We start from the raw sequence: 22,860 nt of genomic DNA, 5'->3' as shown, positions 1-22,860 counted from the left end.
ATAGATGTGATATACAGGGTGTTCGAAAAATAGACGGAGATATTTCAATGTGTGAGTCCTTGTTAAAAAATATGAGAAAAAGCTTCTATAAACATGGGTCCGGAAATGCACAGTTTTTAAGATACAGGGTGATACATTTTTAAAAAAATATTATTTTTTTATTAATAAAAAAAAATATTTACTCGATTCTTTTGAAATTTGGCAGTATTACTTGTTGCATTAAGAGGCTAATTTAGCCCTAATTAGATTAAAGTTATAAGGTCCAGTGGCATCCCGTGGGACATCTTAGCAAATGTTATTGGCAAAAAAATGTACGCCACTGCCTTTTTTTCAACTATAATATTTATTGTTTGATTAAGCATTTAAAAATACAACTTATTCGCCTCTCGTATTTTTTTCGCATCTCACTTCCTTTTCGACAAAAAAAATAAATACCGTTTTATTGCATGCCACTGGACAAAATTGGTTTATTAATTTTTGGTAAAAAAATCACAGGTGTCTTGGAAAACAAAAAATCATTTCTGCATGGAGGTTTGACATTGACAAGTGTCAGTTCTCCTAGAAAAATAATTAATATTTAAAAAAAAATATCACTCTGAATCTTGAAAACTGTGCATTTCCGGCCCCATGTTTATAGAAACTTTTTTTCATATTTTTTTACATCACCCATTGAAATATCTCCGTCTATTTTTCGAACACCCTGTATGTTAGTTGACCAGTTCTCTGTAACAAACTAGCTGGATATGGACTACCAGCCAAAAATTTTCAAGTTTAGCGTGAAAGATTTGTTGAGTTGTTAGATAACAATTATGGGGATTTAAATTGTTGAGAGAATAAACGATGAACCACCTTTAGCTCTTGGATCTGTATGCAATGTAGATCCTAAGCTACGATATTGTCCCGAAATATTCAAGTTGCTGACATTAATTAATCTTTAAAGCTTTTTAGTACGTTTATAAAAAAATCGTCAACAATTTGCGTGCTCTATTCGTCGTAAATATTTGTTGTATGTTTATGAATATAGTATGCCAACTCTATACTACTTATTAGTAGGTTAACCAAATAAGATTCACTTTAGGAAAACTATTTTTAACATAAGTTTATTGTAATAGTTTCATCTTTTTATAATATTTGGATTAAGTCGTGGGTATGCTGTGATTTTTTTAAATTAATTCATTTAAAACAACAAATCTCTGAGTTAAGGTCATAGTACTTAGTAACTAATAATGGTATCTTTATACAATCGTACATCACAACAGCAAATTGGATAGGCCCTTTGGTTAGAGCTAAAGCATTCTTCATGAACGTATTTTTTGCAAACATCACAAAGTTGCATATCTTTTACCACATCGCGATAAGGAATAAACTTACCATGATAATAAGGAATAAATAAATAAAAACTACAAATTTCTCGTTTCTGTAACAGGGATTCTTTGATTAATGTTTCGCAAAAATATATTGCTACTTTATGTAAAAAATTATATTGGCTTCATTTGGCACCTACTAATATTATGTTATTACAGATGTAGGCTTAATTTGCATAATAAAGTTACCATATTTTCATTAGCTCATTAACATCTGTAATGATAAAGGACAGGACACTGAATACCAAAATGATCACCTATGTAGCAACTATTTTAAATACGAAATGCCAAAAGTGTAAAACAATGTACCCGTCCACCAACAGCAGCAGTTTCAAATGAACACACGTCTGTTATTTAAATAATTACATATTTGAAGTTGCCCCCGTATTATTAAAAGGGCTAGAGAGACTACGGCTCGAATATATGGTAATGACGGGCCAATCTCCATGATTGATGCTTCTTGTTTGGCGAAACGTCAGTGTTTTGCAACATTTCGTATTAAAACCTAAACCAACAAAGATTTATTAACCTTTGGATCACGGTTATGGTAAGTTTTATGCAACTTTGATAAGTAATTAAAGCTGCAATTTGGTGCGTATGATCGATACAACAAAACATTTATTTAATTACGTTAAAAGCCCTTAATATTATGTTGTTTAATAACAACCCAAGGAATATTTATTTATAGTCGTAGATCCTATAAAAACGACTTTTTATTACATAAAAAAAACCAACAACAAAATTTACAATTTTTATAATAACCGGTATTAATCCCTATACATACAGTTAGATCTTATATCATTTCCAAAACTAAACAATAGAGAGACGAAATAATTCTTAAATCTGATTTAGCATTAATATAGATAATATTTCATTCTACATATCGATATTATACAAATTAAATTAGACAAACCATTTGTTTTTTTTTTTAATCTGATTATATTATTTTCTAATAAGTTTTTCCTTGTATTTTCTGGGTCAAACTTAAGTGGGGTTTCCATGGCTCACCATTCTCTGATGGTGCTTCTGCAGCTATTGGTGGTGGAGATGATCCTGGTTCAGCAGTGGGTTCTGCTACAATACTGAAAGTGTGCACCAGGGTCTTAGCTGCTGCTGCCGCTGCTGAAGCCTGAAAAATAAAATTTAAAAACAATTGTATAAAATCAACATAAGGTTTAATGATATAAGTGGGTTGTTCAAAATAAACTGACAAATTCGCAGATTTTTTCTGTTGTGTCAGCATCTTTAAAATAAATGAAATACCTTATATATTATTACATTTTTAGATTCATTTAAATATACAGTGCATTAAAATTCAGGTGTTTTTTCTTCTTTTGTTTTTCGGACACGTCGATCAGCATTGTCACTTGCGCGTCTTTTGCAATAAAAAATTTCTATACAGGGTACCTCAAGTAGAAACTAAGGGGTCAAAATTCATTTTTTTTAATGGAACACCCTGTGTATCATGACATTTCCCAATTCTACTATATATTCTGAATACTTCTATAGCATACCATATGTCTAAAGCGGTTTGTCAAATTTGACGTAATAGATTAATGAAACATACGACATTAAAAATTAAAAATGTATACAATATTTATTGCAACTGATGTCCATTTTACTAAAATACATTTTTGAATTCGATAAATAACTTCCAAAGACACATTTTCAAACAGTTGCGGATCGATGAGTTTAATTTCTTGTCGAATTCTTTGGTCTATTCACATAAACCTTGGACTTCAAATAGCCCATAAGAAAAAATATAATGGGGTTATATCCGGTAACCTTGATGGCCATTCAATCGGTCCTCTTTGTTTAATTCATCTGTTAGGAAAAGTTGCATCAAATAGGTGATGGCAAAGTGAGGAGATACCTTGTCTTTTTGAAAGCATATATCGTTACTAGATGTATCAGCTTCTTGTGGATCAGGGAATAAAACAACTAAATCAGGGATAAGTTCAAACTAGAAAACGTCCAAGCGCTCTTGTTGGGTCCGCACCCGGTCTCCGAAATCAATCATCGTGAGTATTTCAATTCGTTATTTCTTAGGCAAATGCATTTTATTAAAGAACTATGCATGAAATGACAACTAATATGATAATTTTACTCACAGATGCATGACAAACCGTTACCAAGTAGGTTATAAAATTGAAAACTGTTCGAAAATAATAAGGTCTACTTACTTTCTAAGGAATCACATAAAAATTAACTTTGGCGTGATAGTATCTACTTGAGATACCCTGTAATCAAAATTTTTATTGCAAAGGACACATTGAATCAAATGGACAACAAATTGAACATTAGTTGCAATAAATCTAGAATACATTTTTATGTTTTAATTTAATATGTTTCGTTAGTCTCTTATGTAATATTTGACAAATCATTGACATTTAGACCTATGGTTTGCTATACAAAAAGTATTCAGAATATCTAGAATATATAGAATTGTAAAACGTCATAACATACAGGGTGTTTTATTTTTCAAAAATAATGATGACGCCATAGCTGCCATACTTGAGGCACCCTGTGCAGAAATTTTTTATTTCAAAAAACGCGTAAGTGACAATATTAATTAATGTGTCCAAAAAATAACAGAAGAATAAACCAAAAAATACCTAAATTTTAAATGAATTTGTTCCCCTCATTGTATAAGCAGTATAGCTATTTTATCAAATAAAATAAAATGAAATTATAGTTCGAGTATTTGATTAACAATCATTTCTCATGTTATAATCATAAATAGCAAAATAAACTTCATAACCTACACATTATTTATAAATCAGAAAAACATTATATAATAAGTTTGACGATCGATACAAAAATAAAATTTTAGTAACTATAGTGATGGCGGACTATTAGTTAAAAATAGATATTTAAATAATTGAAAATATTAAAGAGTAAAACATGGATGGTTCCCACGGTTATCAATTTTAAAAGGAGAAATTCTACAACAAAAACTCGTCAATGCTGTAGAAAGCATTTTTCAGTAGAACTTTTTTTATGGCATTGCTATAGCCTGGTAGTATCAAGGACTTTATATGTTCGGGTAACTTGTAAAAGAGTGGATAGTAATAGCTTACACACAAACAATTATACATTTCTGAATATTATACATACCCATATATTCAAGAAATGCAAACAGCAAGATAGTAGTTACGACGTTAGTAGTTACTGCCAGCATCATACCTGAACTGCAGCAACTTGTAAATATTATTGTTAAGTATAACGAGCATTATGGCCTACATATAAACATCCCCAAAACTAAGCTTATAGTTTTCTCAAAAGTGAAAGCACAAGCTTTAATTGCAAAAATTGTTAAGCAAGTATCATCCTTTAGATATCCAGTGGATACTTATGAGTAGTAAATGGGATTCGACGAGGATAGCGCTAACCAGAATTGAAGAGGCCAGGAGGACATTTATCGGCATGAAGAACTAATAATATACAAATTTCATTCACAAGATCAACGATTTGTATCCAGAATCACATCAATGAATTTTATTTTTTTTTTCTTTAATTTTCTTCGAAGTTTTTCCAAATATCATAAATTCTGTTTTTATTTAATTTAAAACTGGGCAGTGATAAGAACCATAATTAAGGCTTGATTTAGTACTATTTCCAGCGATCCGGGTCCCCCTCTCTATTGAAAAAGAATTCAAATGTGGCAGCAATTTGCATAAATAACGCATCCAGTTCCCTGGGTATTTGTGAAAGCTTGTAGAAGATCAATTCACATATAGAAAAAAGAGAAATGAAGCGTAGATCCTAGAACAGCTTCCGCTAGCATGGGCTCATTTAAATAGTTAGAGCAGACTATTATGAATTACGTAGTTCACTACTTAAAAAAAAACAATCTTTTGTCTTTTTCCGAATATAGCCATGTATCTTAGAAGAAAGAAAAAAATCTACTAATTCTATGTAGTGAACCAAATCACTTAACTAATTTCAATCCGCTTTAGGTAGAATATATAATAGAAACAGTGATCCATAGATACAAACACTTTTCTTCAAATTATTTAAATTTAATGAAAGAATTTTATTGAGTCAGTCAAGGACAGTCTCCTAATAGGCGTTTGAAACTCTAAGAACTTTCTTTTACTCTTAAACTTTAAGAACTTTCAAACCTTATTTTAAGAGAGTCTCTAAGAGAGTTTTAAATATACCTGATGATGTTCGATATCCATAAGCTCTTCGAGTTCCTTATCGTTTCTTGAGTTTGCAGAATCTGGAGTACCGGTCATTTCGTCCCTGCCATTCTCCAGAAATTCATTTTCATTGTGTTCCTCAGTATCGTCTTCCAGAGTGCTGGCTAATTTTGATTCCTAGAAAATAATTAGATGTAAAGTAATTGAAAAACATTAATGACCATAAAAAGTTAGTAAATAGTGTTAATAAAAATATGAAAAAACCTATTTAAGTTCGACTTATCCAACATCCATTTTCCAGTTTTTGCAGGTTCATCACAGGTGTTACTTTTATAGGGGTTTTAGAATAAAATGCTAATTCTTAAAGAGAATAAATCTCAGGAAATTTTGAAAATTAGTTCAAATAAACCTATGTGCTAAACACCTTAACTTTTGAGCTATAGCAAGCAAAAAACTGATTTTTTCACTTGTTTTATAATACAACTTGTGATATTCATGTACAAAAATTAAAAAGGATTTTTACTTATGATACAATTACACATTAGTAAATATACAAAAAAAAATTAAGACTTTAATTTTTCAAGAACATTGATGAATTTGCCAAATGTAATTGTAAAACCTAGATAAGTTGGTGAACATTTTATTTTCATCAGTAATTAAATTTCACTATTTGATAAGTTTTTGGCCTCAAAATGTGATTCCAAACATGGTAGATCTCGAAAAATAGAAGAAATCCTGATTTCTGAATAGTGCTGATTGTTTTATAAGGACAAAAGCATATAATAATCCTAAGAATTATAACCTGTTCCTTCTGCTATTTTGGACTTCTAAAAGAGCAACCTCAGTTCTAGGACATGACATTTTCAGATCAGCTAGCAGATTGACCAATTTTGTAACTATAAGGCGCCATATTCTGTAATTGCTGTAAATTTATTAACGATTCAACTTACTTTACTGAAAATACGAAAAAAACATCAGCCTTAATATAATATACCTTATAAACCAAAATAAAGTCCTCAAATATCTGTAAATATTCAAGAAATATTCAGGGGTTGATTAGATAATTCTATCTTCCTGCAACTAGTTAATTAAAAAAATACAGGAAACATTTTAGATTTTGTATTTGCGTAACAAACACATTGCTAAATCAAGATCATTTTTTTATTTTCAACAATCTTTTTCACTCTTTCTACTAATGCTTAGTTATTAATTTCTTTTTCGCTATACAATTTTGAGGCGAATACATTATATACATAAATATACTATAGCCATGTATGAATATCACTTAATATTAATAATAATATGAAACAAATCACATGAAACATGATATTTTGATTAAGCCTTATGTAGAACGTGATATTAAAGGATGTATAAAGGAAAATTCACTTAATTACTTAACTTGGTTTAACTGCTATATAAAAAGCCAATAGCTTCATTCCTTAGGATCAAACATCCCTATAAACCGAGTTAATGGGAGCTTTATATTATTTACCTTAGTCGTTTTATGGCTGTTTTATACAAGTTTTTGTAATTAATGATGGATGAAACATTTGGGAATCTACGGTTCGATCCCAGTTTATGACAGAATGTCAACTATTGCCACTATAACATTTTTATTTTTTAAGATAGTATACTCTTGATATTATTAAGGATTTGTTTCCATAGCTTTTCATAATTTAGATGTTTGATAAAATAACTAAATAGACGGAAACGAAAATAAGAGGAATTATTATTATCGGAAATTAAATTGTGTTTGACTGCTTATTCAGGGTGTCCCAAAACTTGGCGATCATAGTCAAAGAAGAGCTGATCTACAGTTAAAAAATATTAACTTAAAAAAATTGAAATAGAAAAAATAATTTATACTTTTAAAATAAATGTTTTTAGGTTTTTTTTGAAAACCCAGTTTAAATACATATTTTTTGTTATGGGTTAACAACATTTAAATTTATAAATTTCATAGTATAAATGTGGAAATAATCTATCTATGCTTAATATAAAATAAGTAGCATTAAATAATATGCTTTAGAAATATTTCCAGATAATTTTATCAATCATTTATATTTGCCCCATTAAAGAACAGTTTTATTTACTATATACAGTCTCATGGTAGGGGTGGCTTAAAATCAGGCCTATATATTATATATCTCTATAATAGCACCCCCTTTTGTTTTGAATTAAGGCCTCTTGATCACAATTCACGGGAACCACATGTTGCGTACTAACAAATAGATATTTTGTTATAATAGCAAACAAGAAGGTATTTAATATTCGAATCACTATTATTTATAAATTAATGCGACTGTTGCGAAGATGATTAAAAGGAAGAAAGGTGGAATTCATAATGCGAACAATGAGATAAAATACCTCAACAAACACGAAGCTTAGAAACACGAATAGGTATTTTATTATTAAAAAAAAATTAATTGGAATAAGGACCGCCCAAATAGAGTAGGATTCAGATTTTTCGAATAAATAAAAATAATACGAAGCGGCGATAATAAGAATTTATATTTACCACACTGGTTCTGATATTGACATTGCGATAGGTTAATGGCTTGCAGGTATCAAAACTCGTGATAACAACCAAGTTATACGTATATTTCTACGAATTTAATCATTTTATAATGCGAATAATCATTTGCTATTGTTATGATATAATATCTTAGGGGAAAATTGTATGATCAATAAATGTTTTATTATTATTGTTATTTTAACTGATGTTCTATCTATAATTTATTCTTCTCTTTAATGTACTGGGTTAAGCTGCAAAATAAATAACAATAAATTAAAAGTATTTTTATTGTTTATTAATATTATTTACAAGAAAATCGTTATAGGTTTTATTGCTTTTTTCCCCAAACCTAATATAGAGAATGTTAAAAATGAAAACATAATGACTCTTAATTAGTATCTAAATTATTTCTTAATCAATTATAGTTAAATTTCTATAGTTTTGTAACTTTATGAAATACCATTGACATACAGGTTGATGTTCAAGTTGGGGTATCAATTATTACGCATAGAAAGGTGCTTAGAGGTGAAATATGGCAACGTGTATGCATGCATTCCGTGCGCTCTGCTACTTGCCTGCACGGTGATAAAGCGTCTGACTTTGGAAAAGTATTTGTTAAAGTCAGAATCAGGGAGAATTTAAATGGCAGCAAGAACTTAGTTTTGTAGCATCTCAGAAATTTTTTGGCGTTTAAAGTACCATTAATAAAAAATGGCCCTATTTTAAGTGAAGTAAGCTTTTTTAAGTTGTAACGCATTAAAAGTGTAAAGTCTACGTAAGTAGCGTTTCCTAAAAGTGAAATCTCTATTAACATTAAATTCGAATGTTTTATGTCAAAAATCCTCTAGAAAATAATTTTGATTAAAATATCAAAGCTACATTTATAAATTATTATTTAAATTCCAAGATCCAACCTAAATATTTGCTTACTAAGTCACGTAGGCACAAAGTTTTTACAAAAAATTTATTACAGTATAACTGTCAGTTATGCATTTTCTAAATAAATTCAAATTAAAATTGTTTCAACAATTACTTTTCTATAATAATAATTTAAGTTGAATACATTTCCTTCTAATATTTAGCAATGTATATATTGAATATTTTAATAAACTTTTGGCCATTTTAAATCAATAATTACGAAAATCGCTATCTATGGAAATTTAAAATTCAATGTTTGCCAAATTGACGAATTTGTGTTTTAGTCGTTTTTCTTTATGAATTTTGAATTAATTTCGCAGCAAGTGTTTAAAAAAGTCACTTATTTTCACCTCTAGAATAAGATATAAATATGTTTATAGACTTACTAGGACAATCCGAATATTTCTTTAGATAGGGACATTAAACAAAATAGAAAAAGCCACAAAGTAGATACTACTATTTACGCCAAACCAATGGTTATCTGGTTCACGAATACTTAACTTAATTATGTATATATAAGAATACAAGTTACTTTTACACTAATTTTATTATAGCGTACCTGATTTCCAAAATTTCCCGTTAATTTTGACAAAGATCATATTATGGTCGCGACGTTGTCATAATTATAAATAATGTCAATCTATATAATTTTAGATTTTTTTTTGTGCAAATTTAGCATTACGTTAATAGGTGTTTGGAAAATAAATAGTATGTTAATTTTAAAAATTCTGCAATAAATTATATTAATTACATCTCATACAATATCCGTTAAATATTTGAGAAAAGGGATCTGGATACATAATATTTTCATGGGGACATTGGAGAAAATAGAAAAATCCCCAAAATAAAATTCAATATTGACGGAAAGTAAATCAAAAATTTTCAAATTTTCGCTATATAAGTTTTAATATTTATTTGATATGAAATATACTTTACTAGTTAGAGCTCATTCTTGGGATTTCTTTTTTAATTCTTATAAATATATCAATTTACGATTAAAGCAATTTTTTAGTTTAAAAATATTTAACTAAATTTTAAATGAAATATTTTATATTTGTTATTAGATTTTAGTAACAAATAGAGTATTAAAAAATGTTTTTCTGAAAATAAAGAAAATAATGAAAAGACAATTAAAAAAAAATTATTGATCGATGGAAAAAATACAAAACACGATTTTTATATCAGAGAAGTCTTTTGTATATATGTTTAAACTTTGTCAGTTCAACCCTTCACAAGGGTGAGCTTCAACCTTTAAATTAAATAGCGGAAATATGTTCACATTTCTCATTACATTATCAACTTAAACCACAATGATTATATAAAATTTTAATATATTTAAATTTGTAAATTGCATTTCCAAGGTTATATCGTTAAGATTAAGTACACCATAATAAAGGAATAATTACGAATTCGTTTTAGTAAAAAAATCATTGATTTCAGTAATTAATGCTTCACTTCATTTTCATTTTCTAAATTATTTACACTTACATTATCAGGAGTATTATTATCCCTGGGAGATATTGGTGGAGAAGAACAACTCCTTTCTGGAGGTACTCCCAACTCATATATGTTAACCATATGGGCCGCTTGTACGTGCACCATCAAATCCCAAGCGTTTTGAAAAGCATCCTTGCATTGAACACATAGTAAGGAGGTTGATGATTGATCATCTGATATGGATCCTATGGAAAAAAAGTAATAAATATATAATGAATAAAATGTATGGCAATTGTTAAAATTTATTTATTTTAAAATCGCATTTTTATATACACATAGATTTAACATTTTTGCGTTATCTTGTTTTTGTACGGAGAAATTCTTTAGTTCACGTGAAAAGATGCCTCCACAAGTCATGAGAAGTGAGAAGGACTGGGCAAGAATAATGGCTAAGTAAAGCCGCTATTCCGAAGAAGACCACTCGCAAAGGTTCGAGGCTAATAGAGTTGGGGTTTGGCAAAGGGATGTCTCGTACTTGGAATCATTATCTCCAGAATAATTCTCTTCACGATAAACCGAGAAGCGGTATAAGGCGTGTAACTAATCAACAACAGAACAGTGATATCCATCTGAACAACTTTAACTATGGCAATATCAGCACTTTAAAGAGATATGATTGATGCTTTGGGAGTTAATATCGATGTCTACATTACTGACGCAAATACAGACAATAGTTTTGAGGTGTCGCCGACCCTTAAGAGTACTCCGACTACAACCTAAGCATAAAGTTCAACGACTACAGTGGGCACAAGAGCACATGCCGAATTTTGGAATTCGCTCTTTTCTTCTGACGAAAGAGAATTTATTTGGTGCAAAATATGGGTATGGAGAGAGCAACAAGAGCAACTCAGCTTGCTCAAGCTCACGTTGTTCCACCGTTTGCAGGAGAAAGTGCTAAGTTCTGGGCTGGTATTATGCTGATGGTTGCACAGAATTAATTTATATTCAGAGGACAATGACTGATACATGTGGGAGATTCTAGACCTTTATGTCAGATTATGACGAAAAGTTTAGTGAGCCTTTTGCTTTTATGGATGATAACGCCCAAACTCACCGTACTAGAACTGTAAGTGAGTATCCGGAAATGCCTTTTGATTCTAGATACTCACAATCATCTTTTGGATTAGCCCGCACTATCGCCCGATATGAATCCCATAAAACATGCTTGGGATATGCTTTCCAGGGCAGTGGTAGCACGCAGAAACCTACTTATAACTATACAAGAGTTTGTTTATGCTGCTTGGCACAAGAATGGCATATTATTCCTCAACAGCATATCAGACAGGTATCTTGAAATTTGCATAAATGCTTGAGGTGGAAGTACAAAGGAATTAAAAAGTTTTCCAACACCTTTATTATGAAAAACTATCAACTTGTTAGTATTAGTTTGTATTAAAAATAACCCTTTACTTAAAAATAAAATTAAGAATAATAATGAAAAATAATCTTTATATATGTATATATTTTTTGTACAGTATTCTAGAACTAATGAAACCTTTAGTAAGAGATGTATAGGCGTAAAGTAAAGGTGTCTTGGAGGAGCTAAGGTTTAATCTCAAAAAAGCACAGCTCCAACCTTTCACAAACAGAAACAACTTTGGCGTATTACCTCTTTATGTATCTCTAGGGGGCGTGTAGCTTAAATACTCCAGATAGTACGATTTCTACGAGCTATACTGGATTTTAAAATCTGATGGGAGGATCACGAAAATATCAGGATGAAGAATACCACCTGCGCACTGTGAGTAAGCAGGACGGCGGATACCACATTTAACGTATTCTCATATACGAGGCTATCGTTTGGTGGCTCTTATATATGGAGAAAGCAAATACGTGAGTGGAACTGGGCTTGGAAAGTCTAAATCCTTGCATCACAGAATCTATGGAAACGGCCTGAAATAGAGACTGTTGAGTATTTCGTTCCTCGATCTTCTGATATTCGATGTTATTAGAATTGCATATAAGTTATATGTCCTCCAGGTAACCTAAGCGTTGATAAGAATGGTCACGCTAAAATCTGGTCAAAGGCCGGATAAGAATATATTCTTCTAATAATAAGAAATGACTATGGTAGTCAATTATAAGAGCTTTATAACCCATTTGATAGGGAAGGATGATGAGGGATGGAACATAGGTGGGTTCAGAAAGGACGATAGGGCTGATGCAGGCTTCTATCCCATCTGCATTAACTACGGTATATAGCAAAACACTCTGAAAAAGACCGAGAGCATGAGACAAGCTGAGGCACACATAGCAGGGTTCTCTCTCTTTCTCACCAAAAAATTACTCTTAAGACGAGTTGAGTATCTTTTAACTACACACTGCTATCCTAGATATTGTGGACAGCTCAGAGTATTGGAAAGAGAAAAAAAATGTTGATCACAATTTGCTGAGCAGAGCGCCTCATTGGATTTTCTAAGGCTATTGACCTCTGTTAATCCTCGGGATACGGCTGCACGAGGATACATATATGCATAGTTCTTCTGGTTCCTCATCTTATTATTGATGGAAATAAAATACAATTTTCCTAATATTTACTTAAGGTGGATGAATTATTAAAAGTGAATCAGAAAGTCGAATCGTAAGTTACTCCAATAAATGTTCATACGTGTGAGTGAATAAGTATGTGTATAAGTAAGAGATACTGATCATGGGAATCGGACTCCAAGATCTAGGGAAGGACATTCGCAGAAGGCAGACCACAGGTCGGTACTCAGCGAAATCCCCTGAAAAAGGAATATATCATTACGATCAAATGAAGCAAAAAATAAATTAATTAATATTCATAAGTCTGACATCAAGATATGCATATGGAATATAAGCACAATATATCAAAGGAACAGTACACAAATTGATCCGGTTAAAAATAGATATCATGGGAAATAGTAAAATAAGATGGCTGGATGTGGGAAGAGGGGTTGTTTACTACTCAGGCCGGACTAATAATCAACATGAATATGGTGTATTATTTACTAGCAACAAAAACCTTTACAAATATGTTATAAACTTTCTGGAAATATATGAAAGAATAGCTGTAATTTAACTAGAAACCACACCTGTAATCCTCAATATTATACATATCTACGCACCTACAACTGATGGAAGACATGAAGAGGTTGAAGCGTTACAAGCAAGCTACCAACTACTCTCAACTATTTTAAATAAACCAACAAAATCTCATATGAACATTATTATGGGTGATTGCAAAGTAAAATCGACGTGGTGACTTGGTTGGCCCATTTGGTTTGAGTGATGACAACGATTTAGACTTCATATGATTTTTTTTTGCCTGAAACAACTAGTAGTCACCAACAAATTATTTAAATTCCCAGCTCGCAGATTATAAAGATGGCGCTCACCCAGGGAAGAAACGAGTAATATTATAAGGATTTTATTTTAATTAACAAATGATTCCGGAATAGCTGTACATCCGGCAAAACATACCGATATACAATCTGACCATAACCCTTCAGTCGGCAAATTTAAAATGAGATGAAGGAAGATAAAAATAACAAAAGAAACGATGGGATCTGCGAAAACTGAAAGACCCAGAAATGCATAAACTAATTAGATCACATATTAGTGACAACATACAAAAACTAAAACAAGATGAGGTGAATGTCGACCAACTGATAAGCGCCATACAAGAGATCTCAACAAGCATCAGTAACAAACATCTCGAGAACACAAAAAGAAAAGACAAACAAGATGATACAAGGGATTTTTGACCCAATGGAACTGAAGTGAATAATAGAGATCCTAAGGAATATAAACGAATTGACAGAGTAATCAGACAGCAAATGTAGGAAGTACACAGTACATAAGAGATAACACCAAATAACACAGTACATAAGAGAAATGCTTGAAGAGAAACACGCTCCCATTAACCTACATAAAAAAGTTAAAGCTGCCGAATATACAAACACTATACCTTAGTTCTCCTAACGGACAACAACAAAATAGTTAGAATCAATAAAGGATAGAAATTCGAAACTGGAAGAGAGATATACTCTTCTCTTTTACTTTTCAAATATAATAGACCAGAACAAAGTAAAATGGTTAATTTGAGAGAAATCAACAGCCCACTTATACTGAGAGATAAAATTTAAAATGCTGTAAAACGTATAAAAGATATTCAAACAAGCACTTGACCAAGCATTTGACAAAGTCCAGCATGGTAAACTAGTAGAGATTCTCAGAAAAGTTGGATCGGATGACCGGGGCTAAAAAATTGTTGTAAATTTTTACTGATGTCAAACAGCAAATATACGAATAAACACCGAAGACAGCAATCGAAATATAAAGAGGAGGTCCTCTCCACCCTATTTATTACTTATCCTTTACTCAGAAGAGATATTTAAAGAAGCCCTGGACGACATAGAACTGAGAATATCTGTAAACGGCCAACGATTAAACAATATGTATAAGGTACGCAGACGTAGTATTTGACAATATTAAAAGCCTAAAAGAAGTCATAAGAGTTAAAGATACCGCTGAATAATACGGTTTAATCCTGAACAGAGATAAAACCAAATTCATTATAATCTGGAAAGGAAATAATACCGTACCAAATTACTATCAGAAACCAGCAAATCGAAACAGTTGCTTCATACATGACCTAGGTACAACAATAAACGAAGTTTCGGATCATTCTCACGAAATTAAGTGCGCAAAATTAAACACGAGCGGTAATTCTAAAAAAATCAAACCTTTTTAAAAGCCACGACTTTAATGTAATAGCATGTTACCTGTTCCAAGTGTTGCCTTATGGAGCAGAATCATGAACACTTACTGAATACTCTACAGAAAAGCTTGAGGCATTTTACATGGGGTTATATCGGCGAATATCTTGGTACCTACAAATGATAAAGTGCTCAAGAAAATAAATAAAGATGTGCAGATCGTAAAGAAATTCAGGACTAGGAAGCTGGTGTACTTGGTTACATAATGCGGAATAGAAAACGTTATCTCCAAGAAAGAGTCCTAGGACGCAGGGAAGCTGACAGGAGAACCTCTTGGTTAAAAAATTTGAGAATTTAGTTTGCTACCAATTGACCTTTTCAGGGTAGCTATTTAAAAGTTTTAAATTACCATAATGATCGCTAATATTCGTTAACGGATAAGCACTCAAAAAAAAATGACTTTCGTAACTATAAGTAATACTACTATACTATATACTACTAATACTAGTATACGAAATACTACTTTTTAATCCAATTTAATTATTTATATTTAAGAATTTAACTTACAAGTAATTGGTCAAAGTATATCTATTTAATCTGATAGAGGATTTTAATTTGATAGCAAAGGCAGTGGTTTGCAATTAATTTTGCTTTATTTGAGTAACTCTAATTACTGTACAAAATTGCATTTTTGATAGCTGAGTTACTATGCTATTCTATTCAAATCAATAAAAAAACATAGATACATTGGATAATAATCATCAAAACACGAAGTTTTATATTTAACAAAAATCCAACCTGTTTATTAGCTCATTAAGTTCTTACCGTTCTTGCTGCTGTGGCATTTGCAGGTAAAACGTAGTTTGCAGTAAGCTTTTTTGTGTTCTAGCAGATCGCGTAGCTCCGTAAACATTTCCCGGCAGTTTCCACAAATTAAAATATCTTGATTACCTAAAAAATATAAGAATTAAAGAACTTTACCGAGGCCGCAGCTCATAATAAAATTAACAATGGACCTCTATTTATATAAAACCCAGCAGATTTTGACTTTTTTCGGCCATAAATTTTGCCAATTCGGTGTTATATTCTGGGATTGTTTCGCTGGACTAATTGCAGTATTTCCAGCTTTTATACTTATAATTTATTATGCACATACACACTTTTATATTTACTGTGCGTTTCACACCACAAATTTTAGATTTTTATGATCTCAGCTTTATTTTATTATATAGGTTAAATATAAATAATTCTATCTTTTATTTGCCATTTTATTTTAAGATTAAATAAATTAAATTAAAAATAAATGAATAGGTCTTAAGACTTTTCACATCATAATATAATTATATTTCATAAATTTTTAATAATAAGTCAATTTTTGTAAGCCACTATTATAAGCTATCAAGAAACTATTGTCTCCATTCAGAGCTTTTCGCGGTGCAACACGGTATATTAATAAATAATCAGCAGCCGAACCACTGAGATTTTGCATGTTTGGGTAAATTATAAATTAATAGTTTCTCCATAAGCATTTTATTTTAAGTTATAATATTGTTTGGTGTGTTACGCCGAATTTCTGTGATTGCCGATTTCATGTATTCGGCATAAATTTGCTTAATTCGTGAAATTGGCAACCAACAAAAATAAACGCGAGTATGACAAATTTAAGGTTATGTTTGTTGTTCAATAATATTGATAATTAGTTTTTTTAAATTTTTTTGGTCAACTCAATAATATAGTGTTTTCTTTAATGTTAAAAGTTTTAAAATGGATGAAACTCAAAAATCTAGTCTGCTGTGGAATGAGGAATATGAAAAAAGTTTAATAAAAACGTTACAAAAAATAGGCAATAAGGAAGCAGTGCATAAAAATCGACAGTTCCTCTAAATTAGCGAATTTAGCTGGAGTAACAAAGGTTTGTAGAATTACAGATAATAAAATAATGACTATCAAAATGAATGCGTGAAATGTAATTCGAGATTTACATACAGCTATGCGGTTCTATAAAGAACACTTAACAAAGCACAGCAATTTAAGGCCGCTCGTATGTAAAAAAGCTGTTGAAGTTGCCAAAGAACTTCTAAATATTTTTTTAGATTTTGAAGCTTTAGTTCTTGTTAATGGAGGCCAAGATATCCACAAAATTAAGGAAGTGTGGAAAGGGGTAACTGTGTTGTAAAAGAATCATTGGTGGCTTGGATGCGAGACCATAACTCATCTTCTTGGTCTTTGGGCTTGAAGTTTGTTCAGTGGGGTATAAATACAACTTATTATGAAGCCATAAAAATGGAGCCTTACAAAGCGATGTTTGGACAACCTCCAAAAGTAGGTTTGGGAACAAAAATACCGCAAGAATTTCTGGCGGCTATTTCCAGTGGAATAATGGAAGAAAAGATAAATGAATTACTTAAAAATCCAGAAAATAAATCGGACGTGGACCTTGAAGAATCTGCTACAACGTCTCATAATGAAGAAATATTAAAATACATAAAACTTCAAGCAGATAGTATCATAGAAAGTAATGCACAAGATTTGATCTGCAACCAACAAACTGTGATAACGTCTGATACGGGACAAAACACGGATGTTACTTCTGCACTTGTTAAGATAGAGACGTCAATTACGTCATTATTATGGAAACTGGTGTAAGTATTTTTTTTTAATAATAATTAAATTAAAATTTTAGCCATTTTAGGAACATGATGAAGAACCATATGTACCTTTCCAAAGGGATTTACTCATTACTGAATCTCAAGAAGTATGCGTAGATTATGACATGGGTGATGATGTGGTAAACAAAAATATTATTACTTTAAGCAATCAGGTAGGTAAATAGAAAAATCATTTATATTGTTGAATTGCATTCCAATTTTTTTTAAGATTATTGGCGGTGCTTTTACTGAAACTAAACAGATAATTTCACACGAAGTCGCCTCTGACAATTTACATAACATTGAAAATCAAGACGAGCATCCTGCTGTTAATTTAAAGAAACTAGCTCACGAAAATCTTTTAAAGCAAGCTTCGAACATGACCAAAAGATCAAATAAAGAATTGAACTCATTAAATATTGGTGAAAATGTGCTTGTAGGTAAAAAATAAACAATTCCATTAGAAAATAATTATTTTATAAATATATTTAAGCTTTAATAGGTATTAGCGAATTTGACAGAGGAAGAGGGGATCCAGCCAACCTTATTGGAGTAATTATGGATAAGAAGGACGGAAAATTTAAAATTGGTACAATGCATGGCATTGTAAATACTTGGCTTAAAAGGAATTCCGTACAAGCAATAAAATTTAAGAAGCTAAGATTAAGTGAAGTGCCTGACATTGAAACTAATATTCGTATGCTTGTTCGTAAATATTCAATAGGTTCTGGATAAGGTTATAAAAGGCGTAATTGTACTAAAATGTGCAGATCAAAAAGATGCAAATGTTTACAAAACAACTATATATGTAATTCGGCTTGCCATGCTGGACGAAATTGTGACAATTTGTAAGCATATAACACGTTTATAAATAAATAGTGTTTTATTTAATTTTGCAAAACAATTTAATTTTCATTTATTTCTCATTAAACTATGTAAAAAATACATATTATATAAGTTGGTATAAAATGTTTGAAATCAATCTTAACTAAAATATTTGCCTATAACAAGAAATCGGTAACTCTACTGCTTATTTCACGAATTAAGCAACATTTTGCTGAATACAGGAAATCAGCAATTACACAAATTTGATGTAACAGGTATATCTATAAAATTTTATCTATATTAGATGCCTTGCACTTACAACCAAAATGGGACACATTGTACAGGTTAAAAAAATGATTGTAGCCTTGGAATTTAATACTACTTTTTTTACTTACTGTACACTTTAAGTTGATCCAAAGATGGTAGCGGATATGTTTTTGGTGGCACATTGGTTTTTCCATTTCTCACAGCTGACGTCATTAGCCGCTGTCTTTTTAGTGGTGGTAGTATCCTGGTTGATCCTACAGGAAATGTGGTTGAGGCATAGTAGCTAAAAATAGATTCTTTTGGATACACAAATTCAATTATAAAATCAATTATAAAATGGTGTATATAATTCGAAAAAATATGATGTAAGTATCATACATATTAAAGGATATACTAATAACAATAAAATAAAAAAAGGCAAAGGAATTCTCGAGAGTTCATTCTGTTAGATTAGTCCCTATTTGAGTCACCTCAAAAGTCAAATTGAGCATATTTTTGCCTATTTCGCACCGTTTCTCCGTTCATAAAAATGCAAATAAAACGCAAGAAATCGGCCTTTCGGGACGCATCACTTAATTCGAAATCCATTACGGGACGATATTATTCAAGACGGAGGCCCCCCCGGCTTTTTTACACCACGCGGCTCCGGATCAAACATTAAACTTAATTGAATTTCCGCCGTTTTTCTTTTAGAGTTTTTCAAATTGACTTTAATATAACCATAAAGGGAATTTCTTTTAAAATATTTTTCTAATGTCTACAGACAAACTCTTAAATACGGAAATACTAACAGGGAGGGGGAATCTATTGAGACAGAAAATTACCAAAGAATGAAAAAAAGCAAAATTGTCAGGACCCACACAAAATGTAAACTATGGATAAATTTCCAGTTATGGACAAAGATAACTGGCAAGATCTTACAAGAAATCCAAGGTCTAAAGTCCACCTAGCTCTTCACTGAAAAAAATGTGTAAGAATAAATGCTATAGTTAGAGGAATTTTTCTTATAAAAAAAGTACAAATAGGGACAGTTTGAAGAGATTTGAGACAATTTGAGAAGTTTGAAGCCACATGTTATGAGAAGAAAGTTTACTATTTGTAAGATATTATCTTTCTCATTGGAAAGCCACAAGACAAATTCACTCTCATCATAGTCATCACTGTTTAGAAAAGATATTTTAATGCATATAAAACTTACAAATTGCTTGAAATTCAAATATTTATTTATAAACTGGCGAAAAAAATCAAACTGATATTAGGTACCTGCTATAAAACTTCCTAGATTCAATAACAGAATCACAATTCAGGGATTGTCTATTTGCTATAAAAAAATCTCTGGAAAAAATATCATGAATTTTTAATTGCACAAACCTACAGCTTGAGTTAATGAAACACAAAAATTTTATTGAAATAAAATGTACTAATATACAGGGTGTTCCGTTGATCATGTTACAAACTTCTAGGGCAGATAGAAAACGTCAAAAGAAAAACAAAAGTTCATATAAATATGGGTCCGGAAAAGCTTCCTCACGGAGCTAGAGCTCTTTGAAAATAACCTTTAAAAACTAGTTTTTTTTTAATAGCTCCGGAACTACTTTAGCTACCGCAACCAATTTTGGGAGGTAAATTATTGTTAGTACGTTTATTCTTTTAAACCTACTAAATAAAAAAAATATTTACTAGGGGCTTCAGAATCAGGGGGGTATTTGGTAAATTTAGGTCCATTTCTTTAGGACTTTAATTTCTGCCCGTTTGGGCATTAGATTATGATGTTCCTATGCTTTTTACATACAAACTATTAATTTAATATCAACAAGAATAACTTAATATGATGACTGTGATAAGATATAGTCAAATGATTGTCCAACAAATAATAAACATAATTTATCGTAAAGACAAATTTTTTCGTTTAAAAATGCGGCTTTTTTCTTGACCTCTAGACCATTTTGATGTTTATATATATATAGTTTTGTTTCAATGTTCTTTTCAATTCATATTTGCTTAAAAAGTTTACCTTATCTTTTACTGTAAGTTATATGGCGCCATAAAATGTTTGTATTTTCAACTTATAAAGGTTTAATATTTGTAGATGCTTTTCAGTGACTATTTACACAGCTGATATTTAAAAAATGCTTCTTTCCAAGTTGGTTTTTATGATTTTCTTTAATGAAACTATTTTGGGAAGTAAGAAAGAAAGGAATAAAATTATCTTTTTTTTTAGTTTTCGATCAGTTACCGAATATAAATTCGCGCGTAACATTTTTAAACAAAGGAATATTTTACACCTTTAATAAAAAGGAAAACTTAAAAGGTATATTCAACATTTCACGTTTCATTCAAAAACTTTAGCCACTTAAATTACCTGCCCAATCATAGTTTGAAAATCTTCTATTTGTAGTTTGTAAAAACTGATCAAACTCGCTCAAGTTTTCTTGTGAATGGCTAAATGACTCATTAAACTTTTATTGTTCTTTAAGAAATATCCCGATGAATATTTTAAAAGTTTTGTCAACTAGTCGCTGTTACCCAGTCGGGCAGGGCGTTAATAAACGCTACCGCATAAAAGTTTTCGGCATAATATTTTCATTTTTCGGCTTTCGGAATATTTTAAGGTAAAAATTCACTTTCTGCTCTTCAGTCTTTTATTTTACAAGAATTTAATCGTTCATGTTTATTATAATTTATTTCTCTTTTTTTTTACTTTTTTTGAACTAGAGTATTACCAGATGGATTTTTAAATCCGTATAGGGTTTTTCTTGTATTCCCCCCAATTAAATGACAAATGGTAAAATTTTATATTTATAATTTAATGATAAACATTTATATTAGTAGCAGTGAAAAATAGTCTCCAGCCACATCTAGTTGCATTGAAGGTAATAAAATCACTTATAGATTAAATAATTAATTGTTGCTATCGACGTTTCGTGTATTACGTCGTCATGTACAATTTAGTAGAATCATTAGATTTTATATTAAATCTATATTAGATTTTAATAAACCTTTAATCAATGACTTTACTTAATTTGACATTACTTTCGAAATGCTCTTTAATATAAGGCATAATTAATTAATATTATTATTTAGTTTTCTCAATCTTAATTAAACTATTTTTAACAATTATCAATTTTTATGGTTTGAAATTCTACAGTAAGTTATAAAGTATTTTTAAATTTTAATAAGTGATATATTAGAATTTTAAAATAGTTTATATTTAACTAAATTACTATAATTAAAAAAAATAAAATTATCTTATAAAACAGTATTCGCTAATTAATGGTACATACATACAAAATCAATAGTGTCCTTAAATATTACGACTTAACCATACATATCTATATCGTTGATTGAAGAGGCGAGAGAAGAGATTTTCCCTTTTCAATCAACGTCTATATCAAAAAGTTCATATTAAATAAAATATAGGGCAATAAAGTTAAAAATATACAACAAAAAACGCTTTATTTCTCATTAGTCAAAAAGTAGCAAAAAAAAAGATGGTGCTTGCCCACACGTGTTTCTGCTTATTGGCTTCTTCAGGGCAAGGTAACCAGAAATCCAAGGGAAAAGAAAAAAAATACAAACCGATTATAGACGTCAGTGAACAGTCAACTTTTGTAAGCTGCATTAGTACCTCCGGTTTAGTAGGAAAAAACAAAGCATCTACTGGATTTTCTGTTACGCAGGCCAGAATTTCTTCTTGCTCTGGACCTAGAGTTTTTAAGGGCTTTGTGTCACACCGATTAAAATAACGGATTTCTCCTTATTTGTTATAATGTTCTTGAAAATATTAAAATCAGGAATTCTTTGATTCGAAGGGTATCCCGACCAGTAAGATTCTGCGCATATTAAAGTATATCCCGCATTTTAGCGATTGAAAGCAAATTGTGTCAGGGATTGCTGCTAGTAAAAAAATTAAAAAAAAAATGTTAGTGAAGGAAACTCATGACGGGGACGTTTCATAGAAACTGTATCTTCTGTATTGTTTTCCCATAGCCTATATAG

General features: G+C 30.6%; 1 protein-coding gene across 2 annotated transcripts in view; it reads right to left on the bottom strand.

The window, feature by feature from the left end:
* Positions 1 to 2,102: 2,102 nt before the first annotated feature.
* The window catches only part of LOC126740224 (heterogeneous nuclear ribonucleoprotein C-like 2), a 446,026-nt gene continuing 425,268 nt past the window's right edge, over positions 2,103 to 22,860 (bottom strand). For both annotated transcript variants that reach the window (XM_050446161.1, XM_050446160.1), the window contains exons 9-13: positions 18,990 to 19,144; positions 15,947 to 16,072; positions 10,431 to 10,624; positions 5,528 to 5,686; positions 2,103 to 2,493 (exon numbers count right to left, since the gene is read on the bottom strand). In XM_050446161.1, the coding sequence (XP_050302118.1) occupies positions 2,314 to 2,493; positions 5,528 to 5,686; positions 10,431 to 10,624; positions 15,947 to 16,072; positions 18,990 to 19,144 (814 nt within the window). In that variant the 3' untranslated portion in view covers positions 2,103 to 2,313. The remainder of the gene's footprint in view (positions 2,494 to 5,527; positions 5,687 to 10,430; positions 10,625 to 15,946; positions 16,073 to 18,989; positions 19,145 to 22,860) is intronic.

Source organism: Anthonomus grandis, chromosome 9 (assembly GCF_022605725.1).
Source record: "Anthonomus grandis grandis chromosome 9, icAntGran1.3, whole genome shotgun sequence".
NCBI classification, from domain to species: domain Eukaryota; kingdom Metazoa; phylum Arthropoda; class Insecta; order Coleoptera; family Curculionidae; genus Anthonomus; species Anthonomus grandis.
Note: the sequence above shows the minus strand (reverse complement) of the source record. Positions and strands in the feature narration are given on the sequence as shown.